Here is a 13,402-nt window from a genome sequence, read left to right on the forward strand (position 1 = left end):
GAAGCCCTAATTATAATACCTTTTTTTTCTATTTCCTAATGTTAAAGGGAGTCACCATAGAAATTATGACTTAAAAGTGTCAAAAATAGAAGAAATATCATCGTTGGCTAATAATTTGATAATGGACTGTTATATATATATATATATATATATATATATATATATATATATATATATATATATATATATATATATGTATATATATATATATATATATATATATATATATTTATATATATGTATATATATATATATATGTATATATATATATATATATATATATATATATATATATATATATATATATATATATATATATATATATATATATATATATATATATATATATATATATATATATATATATAACAGTCCATTATCAAATTATTAGCCAACGATAATATTTTTTCTATTTTTTACCCTTTTGAGTCATATATATATATATATATATATATATATATATATATATATATATATATATATATATATATATATATATATATATATATATATATATTAGGCGGCCGATTTATTAGTTACAGTTTGTTTTAATTTCTAGAAATAAGTTAACAATAATGTTAGCTTATCTAAAATTATTTATGCTTTTTTTTTCCATTTACGCTCGCCAACGTGATCACTTCATTGCGCTGTTTAACCTTTATAACCTTAACAGGCCATAAATGTGAGCAGCGATCACCTTTTATTTAGGGGCAAGGGAACGCAAACTGCCAGCTCAATTTTTTGCGTTTGCGTACATACATTTGTTGCAAACTTCCCTCTTCCCCCATTCGCACTCGTGCACAAATAACTTAACTAGGAAAACCCCCTTTGCTGCTCGTTAAGTACGTAATAAATGGATGGCCCCTAATCTCAAAAATGATTAGACAAAACAGGGCTTCAGTACATATATCGACTATCTTATCGCCTGCTGCCGCAAAGGAGTGTTGCTATATCGACTGAGAATTTGGGCCGGGGCAGCAATCTCTTCTTTCATTATTCTTGGTTATTTTTTTTCTTCTTTTGAAATCAAAATCTTGATTAAGCTATTTCAAATTTCGAGAAAATTTCCTTTACAATGATTTCGAGATAAATACCATTTATGCGTATTATATTCTCAAATCATTTTTGCGATTTGGCAATAACCCTGCTACCCCAATACTTAATACGTTAAAGCATAATGCTAATATATCTTTTTTTCTCTTATCGATCTATTGTCCACAGCACAAAATGCCCTTTCATCATAAAATACTAGTTTTTCTTAGTCTATATCCGAGGTTGTTTAGCACATTCAAATCTCTTCTTTGTTATTGTTTCGGTTAATTTTTGCTTGTCTTGGTCTTCTTGCTACATTCCCACTTTTAAAACCTCTTTACTCTTTTGTAACTAATTTTCACTTCAACTTTCTCAAATTGTTCAGGTAACTGCTTCGATGATTACTTTTTATTACTTCTGACTGATCGCCGTAACGCGCGATGGTCGTATATTTGGTTGTGGCATAATTAATATTAAAAAAAAACAAAAAAACATAACTACACACGAGAAAAGCAATGTAAAAATCATGTTTATTTAAACTAGTTTAATTTATGTAAAAAAGTATTTCAGTTCTTCTTCTTCTTTATCATACTTTTCTCGCGAAATCTCCACGTGTTTACGTGCTTGTGGTGGAGCAGACCGAAAAACTAATCGTCTACCAGTCTATAAAAAAACACAAACACATATTTTTATTTTGTCCGAGCCAGATTTTTGCATTTTAACAGGTGGGTTTTGAATTTTTTGTATTCTACATGGTTAACATCCAAGCATGGTAAAAATTCAAAACTTTTATATCTTCATGATGAAATCAAATGAGGTTGATTTACAAAAAATTGAAGCAATCGGAATTCGGGGAAAAAATACCTCAGTAATTTTTCTTTTATGATCCCCACCTACTATAAAATAACGTAATTTTGGTAAAAAAAATTGCGTTATTTTATAGCAGCCCAAAGCTCTTTTATATATTTCAAATTTCATCAGCAAAACACTTTGTGTTTAGAATTATGGTGATGAACTATTTTACAAAAAAAGACGCTGGTGATATTCCGTGTTTATTACCACCTCTCCACTATTTCTCTAAGATAGTTATAAACCTTTGCACAGTGGGCCGAATAATAGAAATATGGTGGATCAAATTATTTTGAATTTTTTTTTTTTTACTAAAACCTTTTATATGTCCAAAGAATCACTTTGTTCACAAACTCTTCTGGTGAAATAAAAAAAAATTGATGCAACAAACTTTAAAAATAAAAATACTTCACTTCTTTCAGCACTTCAGAGAAAATGAAAATTTATCACTAGATATGAAACTCTATTATCGATATTATTATATAACAGATTTGAAATATATAGAAAAATATATATAGAATTATAAAGAAAATATAAATAAATATATAAATTTGAAATACTAATATTGATATTATTATATACCGAGGAATAAGTCGTTTTGAATAAGTCTGTAGATTATTTATCATCTCTGTACATATAAATGTATTTTTTTAATATTTTAATCTATTGGCCGCACATTCTGGATGAATAATATTACAACATTTTTATTATTATAAAGTCTACTGAGTTCTAAAGGTACTATGCAAATAATCAGTTTAGTTAATTTCTTAGAACTATAATTAGCACAGCAGTTTGTATACCACATAGCTTTTTAAAAGTGTGTTTTAGAAGATCTTTTAGCGGTATTTGTACTGAATAGCCATCTATATGAATGTTCTTGGGATAGCATTTAGCTTGTGAAGATCTTATACCATTATATAGAGGATATATGTGGCAGCCTTTTTTTTCAGCACCATTTCTTAAAAGCTGGTATGTCAATTTTGATATATCACCATTAATAGTTAATGATAAAGTTTCATCAGGTGAATATATCTAGCAGGTTTCATGGAGCTTTTATTTCAAATTTCAGAAATTTTTGTGCCAGGTTTGCATTTAAACTCACTTCTTAGTTTCAATTTTGTTGCATAAAGTAATTTATGGCTAAATAAAGTATTAATAACATTGTTAAGCTTATTCTTTTTGTTCTGTTTCAAACTTTTTTTAAAGAGCAACATGGTTTCCCAACTTTATTAACTGATGATGTAGCATTTAATGCGACGTAGGTGTATTGAAAATCTTGAGCTAGCCAATTTTCATTACTTCTCTCAAAATGAGTATTATCATTGTTTTGCAGCTATCAACTTTTTACATTATAATTTTATAAAGTAAAAAATTTTATATTATTTTTTTCAGTCGGAATCTTCTAGTTTAATATCTGCAGAAACTAGAACAGTTAAATTTGATGAAAAGAATGGTATATCATTAGGAACTAGTTTATTTTGTCGTATATGTCCGTAAATGTTGCCAATTTTTATATTATTACTAAACAAAACAAAGAAATTTTTTTTTTAGGTAAGCAGTGCAGTTTGTATTGAATTAAATAACAAACAAAATAACATGTATTTTTATTTACGAGAAATAAAAGTCGTAAAATTTCAAGAGAAATTTCAAACAAATAACATAAGTTACAAAGTCATTATTTTAAAATGTTAAAGAAACCCAAAAGTTATGGGCAATGTATATAGTTCAAATAGGTTGCATACATATTTCATTTTCTAGTTCAAGTATTTAATATAGGTTCTCTTAGGTTCCCTAAATTATGTGACACTTTACAAAATAAAAGTATTATATGTTAAAAATGTACCTCGTTATTTTAAAGCCAGATTAAAAGTGTATTAAAAAGGCTGATCTTTACTTTATATTTTTTTCCTAAAGCTTTACTGTTAAATAGTTTAAATATATAAACTAATCCCGTAAGCTCATAAAATTTTAAAAGTTCCTGTTTGCTATAGCTATGCATAAAAAATAAAAATTTCATGCTTTTTTTAAAAAAAAAATTTTTTATTATACATGAAAACGCAACTGATTTTTGTGGTTTTAAAAGATACTATTATACTCAAAACAATTTTCAAAATATTAAATGAGAGTATTACAAATATGTTTTATTATATGGTTTTGAATATAATAAATATTTATTTTTTAGGTTTTGTCCACCACCTGGCCCATTGTGCTTTGACGTGAATGTCTATTACATGTGTCTTATTTGCCATATTGGAAAGCCTAAACTTAATAAAAAGCATCCTTTAGGACAAAAGACAATTTAAATCTCAAAGATAGCAAATCTTTAAAGCCTGAAATTTTTTAAAATCCTTCCTTTCCATCAACAAAAAAAAGATACATGCATTGTTTGTCAATTTTGGCTCAAGGTTTGAATCATTCTTACACTATTGCAGCAAAATGCCAAAACTTGCGTGATCTAGTGAAGGAAAATCAAGTTGGAGCAGAGCATGTTGTATCTGCTGTGATAAAGACAAAGAATTTTTCTCCTAGAGAAAAAATCTTGCTTAGCTAAGCAAAAAGATTATTTCTAGTAATACCAGAAAATTATACATTTTTTATAATTTTAAAATATTTAAAATTTAACAATATCAAGCAGTGAAAATTGTTGTTTACATTTAAACTTACTATTACTTTTATTTTATTACGCAATATTAAATGCCAGTTTGAAAGTTATTTCGTATCAGTTCTGACAATCTAACAAAATGTGGATCTCTAAGATCTTTTAGCACATTGAAGGAAAGATATGCCAAGTTTTTTGCTTATGCAAAGTTTAAATCTGAGCGATTTAAACTTTGCAAATGTAATCAATTCACCATTGATCATTATGGGCAACTCACTGCTCATTTTAGACTTTATTTTGCCAATAAAACATTTGTTCTTGTAATTGTTAATCATATTTTCAAAAATCTTTCAGAATTGTGGCATGGAGCCAAAAAATGGCCAGCTGAGTTGCACATTCAGATCCAGTCATACCATGGTGGACACTTTAAAGACAATGATTGCCATAAAAACATTAACATTCTCTGACGAATGGCTAAAAAAGCTTGTGCTTTTGAAGTCATTGGTTTTATTAAAACTCTGAGAAATTTCAAAAATGCTGTTTTTTCATGTTTTGGAACAACATTAAAAGAAAGCCTTAGGACTGAAATTCAAAAATTTTAAACAAATTTTGCTTTTTAGCTTTATTTTTGCCAATGCCAGTCACACTAAATGCTTATGCTGTCTTCTACCACGTTGAAGAATTGATGTTAAAGCATCATTTTTCACTCGTTAGTGAACAAGCAACTGAAACGTTGCACTCAAAACTCAATTTACATAGGAAATTGAGTTTTGATTTGACATAAGAGTTGTTTTCTAGATGATCAAAGCACTGCTTTGATCATATAGAAAACAACTTTTTAACTGTGTGTTGTTGACTATAACAGCAAGCATTTGTAACAAAGAAAAGCATAGTACTTAATGAAAAAATATACTAGAATTAAAAACAAAAATTGTTAATTCAAATCTTAAAAAATACTAAGTGTATATATATATAAATATAAAGATATATATATATATATATATATATATAAATATATATATATATGTATATATATATATATATATATACATATATATAAATATAAAGATATATATATATATATATATATATATATATAAAAATATATACATATATATAAATATATACATATATATAAATATAAAGATATATAAATATTTGTAAGGAACTAGAATAATTATTATAGGCAGATATCTGTAAAAAACCTATCTTGACCTTTCGAGTTCTTTAGATAAGGTGTAATAAGATAACAAATAAGACAATCACATGTAATAGACGTTTACGTCAAATGCTTAATAACTATCTTAGAAAGGTGTTAATAAACACACAATATCACCAGCGCCTTTTTTTGTACAATAGTTCATTACCATAATCTGATGTCAATTGGTTATTTTTATTTACATATAATAAATATAGATTTACATATAGTAAATCTGTAACACTCAAATTAATACAGTAAAATAATAATGCTAAACTTTAATATTTAAGGTAATAAATTTTTGCAATAACATTTTTGGCATTTCTACAAAAATACCCCAATATATTTACCGTCTTGAACATCATCTACAAAAATAATTTTTTTTCAAAAAAGAAATTATGCTATCCTAAAGTAAACTCATATTCATTAAAAATAACTTCAGTTTCATCATTTTCTTTTTATTTTTGTGTTTTAGAGTAATGACCATGTAATGAATTGAACCCCCTCAAATTGATGAGGTTGTAAATTTTACATGGTCACCATTTCTAAACACAAAGTGTTTTGCTGATGAAATTTGAAATATATAAAAGAGCTTTGGGCTACTATAAAATAACGCAATTTTTTTTACCAAAATTACGTTATTTTATAGTAGGTGGGGATCATAAAAGAAAAATTACTGAGGTATTTTTTCCCCGAATTCCGATTGCTTCAATTTTTTGTAAACCAACCTCATTTGATTTCATCATGAAGATATAAAAGTTTTGAGTTTTTACCATGCATGGAAGTTAACCATATAGAATACAAAAAATTTAAAACCAACCTGTTAAAATGCAAAAATCTGACTCGGACAAAGTTGAAAGATTTTAAAAACACCTCTAAATGTATTCATAAGGTCAATATAATGCTTCCATAGAAGGATTTTTTTGTTTTTTTTCAGATGAGGTTGATTGTGAATTGGACAGGGTGTGTGCAGTTAAAAATAAAGGTGATAAAAGGGTTACTAAAGAAGCAAATAAGACTCACAAACTTAGCTAAAGATTATTTTTTTATAAATTGTGCAAGCCAATGGTAATTACAAACATATACAAATGATAAACAAATAAAAACGGTAATCATAAACTGATTGACATTCTAATAAAATTTATTGTAGTTAGCAAACAGATAGCATATGTTGGAAGTTCACATTAAGGTAAAAATACAGATATTTAAAAGTGCCTAAATTTATTAACAAACTCATAATAACAAGAAACAGACAAAAAAATAACATGATTTTTGTTGTGAGGCCATGGTGGTTCTTAAAATATTGTAAGAATTTTGATTAACTTCATTTATTTTGTTTTAAATCTTCAGAAGCAATAACTGAAACATTTGTTTCGATATGTTATGTAACCTCCGTGCACGATAGCCAGCCGTAAGTTTTACCAGAAAAATGAAAAATTGAAAGTAAATTGTGCATTTTCTGAAAATAATTTAAAAGTACAAGAATTGTAAAAAAAGTAGAAAATTTAAGTGGCTATCGCTGTACTTTGCTGCTATGTAATCCATAAACAAAACACTTTATAAATTGCTTAATAATGAATGACTAAAACAATGTTTCACATAGAAACAATATTTTCCAATCATTATGTAAATGCAGTATTTCAGAATAAAGTAAATACTGAAATTTACCTGTGTAGTTATACCAGGGCACTAAAATAACAGTTTCTCCAATAGGCAGTTAACTCATTGGTAAATGCATGTTATTCAGTAAATGGATAAATTAATTCACTGATAATGGGAAAATGAGCATATTTAAAAATAAGAGAGATCTAACCGTAAGTTAACAATTTATGACAGTATTATATTTTAAATAATGCTATAATATATTTTATCATTTAGTTCACCTGTTTTTACGTTGTCATTGCATACTCATTTTTGTTATGTTGATTATTATTATTTTATTATTACCAATTTTACCATTATTGTTACCAAAGCTGTATCCTTATCAATAATTGCTTTCATCATTTCCAATCTTCTACTGGTTCTTTTAGAAATCCTTCTACCTACTCTTTTGAAAATTCTTCTTTGTACATTTTGGCTCATCTCAAATACAAAGATTTGATCTTTTGTGCAGTAACATTATGGTGTGGATTAAGATCTTTACAAAGTAAGCTTTCAAACTAGTTTGGTTTTTAGATAATTTTTTACTTGTCTGTTTGCATTCCATGAAGTATTTCTTACTTAAAGTAAAGCCCAACTACCGATTAAAATAAATACTTAGTAGGAATTATTTATTTGCTAGTATTCTTAATATATTCTTATTGTAGATATTGTTCACATGCAACTTTGAGAGTTAAATTAATTAAATAAGTAAATTAAGTAAAGTAAGTAAGACCATTTGATGTTGACAAATGCAGTTATAAAGATTTCACCATTCACTAACCTCAACTTGACTACAAAGATTTATAACCATTAATATGTATACTGATATTTTTGAGTTATCACCATTTCCATAGATTAATTATATATAAACATCTTCTGCTGTAATCAAGTCATTACCTGCACCAATGAAATTGTTTACGATGATTTTTACTTTCACTCTTTTAACAACATTGAATTTTTTGATGACTCGTTGCAGTATGTTCTAAATAATTGAAGATTCTCATCCTTGCAAACTTAATGAAGTACCTCAAATAGGTAATTTCCATTATATAACCTAGCATAATAAGACTTTATGAAAACCAATGTTATTATGAGAATGCTTTTCTTGAATTCCTTAAGAACATGTTCTTATATACAAAGGATACTTGCCATGCCTTGATCACTTCAATAAATTACTGTAAAACAAACTTGTTTGGTAATATCATTATCTCTTTTTACAAAAAATACAAATTGTCTGTCAACATAAAGATAATTAGGTAATTTAGGTTTCAATACACTAATGCAAATGATATAAAATTGAAGTATTTAATCTCCTCAATAATGAAGTATCTCCTCAATAACAATACTTATAAAAGTATACAGAAAATGGATTTCTTTGGAAGCAATCAAAAACAACTTAACTAAGATTTTATTAATGTCAATATGCTTAGATGTTGTCCTTAGATGTTATCCTTAGATGTAAAGATATAAAAGTCAGTAAAGATATAAAAGAAAGAAAGTTATTTGAAGCAATGGTGTTCAAATACTCCGAGATTGAATAATCTGAGCTTGCTTTTATAAGATCAATATTAAAATCACCCATTATAAAGATAGTTTTATTTTTTCAACAGCAAAGTTTTTCAAATAGAATAGCTAGATATGAAACAATAAATTCATTAATATCCATGTTAGAATGGCGATAAACACAGTCTACTGTGATATTAGACTTTTTAGGGAAAATGATTTCAACAAAAACAGTCTCTAAGAATTAGGGTTTATATATAATCAACTGGGATAAGATAATCAAAGTTTCCAATAGTAATACAAACAAATCATATAAAGATTTCTTCACTACCTTTAACTCTCTTCTAACACGCACCGCTAAAAAAACTAAGTAATCATGGCTTAACTCGAAGCCTTAAACCATGAATTATTTTAGCAATTTTAACCTTGATAAAAAAATGAAACAATATATTTAAAAAGTTCCTTAAAACAAAAAATCTTCATGACAAACTAATTCTTGAAAAACTTATAAAACCTATAGAAATTTACTTGTAACACTTATTCGAAGAAGCAAAAAAAAACACTTTTCTAACTACTTTACAACCAATAGCAATAGTTTGAGAGCTATGTGGAAGGGTATTAGAACTCTTTTGAATATACGTTTGAATGATATCTCATATACATCTTGCATATCCTAAAATAACATCATTATCAATGATCCAGTTAAAATTTCAGAAATTTTCAACTCCTTTTTTATTTCAATCCTTGAAGAACTGCAAAAAAATATTCATTCATCTCATACTGATTTCCATAAGTATTTAAAAACATCAAACCCTCACTCTCTTTTAAACCTACTGAAAAAAAAAAAAAATATATCAGTTATTCTTTCTCTAAATGATGGCAAGGCGTCTGGTCCAAACAGCGTTCCAACCTTTATTCTAAAACTTCTTGCTAATGATATTTCCTCAGTACTTTCTAAATTATTTAATCTCTCATTCGCTACTGGTATATTCCCTAATATTTTAAAAACTGCATCTGTTAAACCAATGTATAAAAAGGACTCAAAACTTGACTGCAATAACTATAGACCAATATCATTATTATTAAATATCTGCAAAATTCTTGATTAAAATTAATGTATTCTCGAATCTACCACTTTCTTGATAATTCTAAGTATCTCTATGGCCGTCAGTTTGGATTTCGTTTAAAACACTCTACTTCCCATGCACTTATTAGCATTACTGAAATGATAGTGGTTCTTTTGCTTGTGGCATCTTTATTGATTTCCAAAATGCATTTAATACAGTTGACCATAAGATTTTAACTGAAAAATTGTATCACTATGGTATCGGGGTATCGCTAATGATTGGTTTTCATCCTATATTAACAATCGTAACGGGTGATGCGGAAGTTATCAGACAAAATAAAAACATCAATAACTTATTTATAAATAAAAAAACAAACAACTATTATATTTTTTTTAAATAAAGCATTTATCTTTTAATAAAAATATATTATTTTTTATATGAAAAAACACCACCATCTGCAATTGATCTCAATTTTGCTCTGACGCCTTTCATATGCGACTGTAAAAAGTTTAAATTAATTTCTTGTAGTTTTAGTTTAATGCAATCAATCAAAACTTGCTCTGTTGAAGCTTGCCAATCTCCCTCGTAAGCCTTCTGTGCCATATGTCCCCAAAAATTTTCAATTGGCCGTGCTTGAGGCACATTTGGGGGATTGGATTCCTTATCAACGTAATAGACATATTGGTCCATCCAATATGTCAATTACGTTACATCCAATATGTCTATATCCATTTAGAGAATCTTTAGAATAATGAGAACTTGCTCGTTTTTCTAAACATTCATTAATAAAGATTGATGAATTGATCGCTACAGCCTTGGAAGTGCAAAACAATGGCTCGGACATACCACGGTCAGATATGGCTATCCACATTAATAATTTTTTTGGAAATTTCTCTTTTCCTATAAAACGAACACTTTCTGGACATGTCTTTTTGTTGTTTGTGTAGTATCCAGAATTTTCAGGCATGTTGTCCCCTGCAAAACAAAAGTATTTTTTGTCATCAATGACTAGAAGCGATTTTGTGTTATAGAGTTGGTTAACTAGTTTCCTGCTTCTTTTCTTTGCCTTTATTTGTTGTTCTATAGTGTATTTTGGAGTCTTTTCACGTTTTCTATATTTAATATTCATTTTTTTTAACTGACAACCAATTGTCGATTGATTTACACCAAATTTAATACCTATTTTTCTCTGACTGACCCCTTTTCGATTGTTGACAAGTCTCGTTAATTCGGCTTTCTTTTGTCTAGTCCAGGATGTCGGACGATAGGGTGCTTTCTATCAGAAAACGATTGAACAGTTTCAAGTCTTTTTAGGTTATCATATATTGTACTTCGAGCAAATCCTTCCTTTTCAAAATGATTTACGATTTATTTATTTTTTATATTAGGTTTATTTACAAAAAACATTTTTAGTCGCTTTCGAAAAGATTCTCGTTCAGCTGCATTTAACCTCATTTTAAATAATTGTGTTTAATAATAAAGTTTATATTTTATAGAACGTTTATGCCTACGCATAAAACCACAAAAACTAATTATTATGCTCAAATAATGAAATAAGGATTTGTCCGATAACTTCCGCATCACCCGTTACTCAGTTTGTCTCGATTAATGGATTTCAATCCACAAGTAAAGTTATTAGGCATGGTGTTTCACAGGGTTCTGTTCTACGATCTTTACAGTTTTTAATATATATTAACAATCTGCCTCACTCTATAAATAATTTGATTGTTCATCATTTCGCTGACAACACTAATCTTTGTAAAAAAGGTAATTCAGATCTCCATCATTTGTGTCATTGGTTAAATTTTAACTGTCTTCCCCTAAATATTAATAAAACTGAATTTATTATTTTTCACCCTCCAAAAAAAAATATTGATAGTATTATTTATGAAAATTAGAATTAATGGTAAAAGACTTTTCCCATCTAAATATATAAAATATCTTGGGGTATTTCTTGACAAAAACCTATCATGGTGCCATCAACTAATTCAATTAAATAAAAAACTCTCACGTGCCAATAGTATGCTGTCATTAATACAATAATATGTTCCCCAACATGTTTTAATATCAATTTACTATTCCTTGTTCTCCTCACATCTAAGTTATTGTTGCACTGTTTGGGGTCAAAAAGGTAGTTTTCTATTACATCGTATAAACAGTTTACAACGCACTTCTTTAAGAATTAAGACATTTGCTCCCTTACGATATAATATTGAAAATAGGTTTTCTGAATTAAAAATTCTAAAATTTCAAGATCTTGTAAAGCTTTATAATTGTCTCTTTGTGTTTGATTTTCTTCAAAATAAACTACCAAATTCCTTCAATAATTTCTTTATTAAAACAAGTGACACACAAATATTACACGCGAAATACTGAAAATTTTAACTTGCACACTTCCTTTTTCAACACTGTTAAATATGGCAAGCGCTCTATAAAACATCAATGTATTTCTCATTGAAACCAAATAATACCATTTATAAAAAAAAAAATTTTTTAACTAAATACCCTTAATATTACCAACATTCTTCTTCTCAATCAAAACCAAATTAAGAAATTTTTATTTGAGTATATATTTAATGAATATTAATTTTACCTTTTATTATTATTGCTTTTTTTATATTACTGTGTTTATAAAACTATTATTACTTTTATTTTATACTGTTTTTTTTACTCTACTAATATTACTATTATTATTAATTTACCTTTGTTTTTTAAATCTTATTAATATTATTTATAATGATAGTGATAGTGATTCAATTGTTGTAATAGTTTTATGGTTATTGTCCTAATTTTTGCAATTGTTATGTTTATTTTAATAATTTCTGTCATAGTTATAAACTTTACTATAATTATTTTTACCATTATTTTTATCATTAGTTATAATTTTTAGTAAAGTTATCATGATATAGTTACTATCTGTTTTTTTATTCATATTATTATTATTATTAATATAATTTTTATGATATTATTATTGCAATTATTAATATTATCTTTATTTATTAGTGCTTTATTTTCCTTTCTTTTTTTTCTTTTTTTTTTCTCTTTTTAATTTTTTTTTCTTATTTATAATTCTTTCTATGTTTTATTTATTGTTTTTTTTTTATTTTTTTTAAAGGTGTCACTCCATTGACTAGTTTTTAACTATATCAGCGACACCTAACCTTATTTATGTGAGTTTATAAAATATTATTGTAAATTTTCATATTTTATGGTTAAATAAATGGATAAAAAAAAAAAAAAAAAAAGATGTTGCATTAAAATTTGTGTTTTTTATAATACTTATTTATATAAATTTTTTGTTAATGCCAGTGTAATTATTTATTGCAGCCTATACTTTTTCAAAAATCATATTTTACATGGCTGATTTCTTGAGAAGCCAATTTACAAAGGCGAAATTTTGTTATTTTAACAGAAAAAGTTTTAATAGATTTACAGCTATGTTTTAGCTTTGTTGCAGCTGTTGCCTTTAATAGTGATGGTCACACAAAGTTTGCTATTTTAAAATAATTTTTG

General features: G+C 26.6%; 1 protein-coding gene across 1 annotated transcript in view; it reads right to left on the bottom strand.

The window, feature by feature from the left end:
• Positions 1 to 1,540: 1,540 nt before the first annotated feature.
• Positions 1,541 to 13,402, bottom strand: part of LOC101240608 (cilia- and flagella-associated protein 100) — a 97,282-nt gene continuing 85,420 nt past the window's right edge. Inside the window, exon 20 of the mRNA XM_065800879.1 lies at positions 1,541 to 1,695. Coding sequence (XP_065656951.1) covers positions 1,582 to 1,695 — 114 coding nt within the window. The 3' untranslated portion in view covers positions 1,541 to 1,581. The remainder of the gene's footprint in view (positions 1,696 to 13,402) is intronic.

Source organism: Hydra vulgaris, chromosome 07 (genome assembly GCF_038396675.1).
Source record: "Hydra vulgaris chromosome 07, alternate assembly HydraT2T_AEP".
Classification (NCBI taxonomy): Eukaryota; Metazoa; Cnidaria; class Hydrozoa; order Anthoathecata; family Hydridae; genus Hydra; species Hydra vulgaris.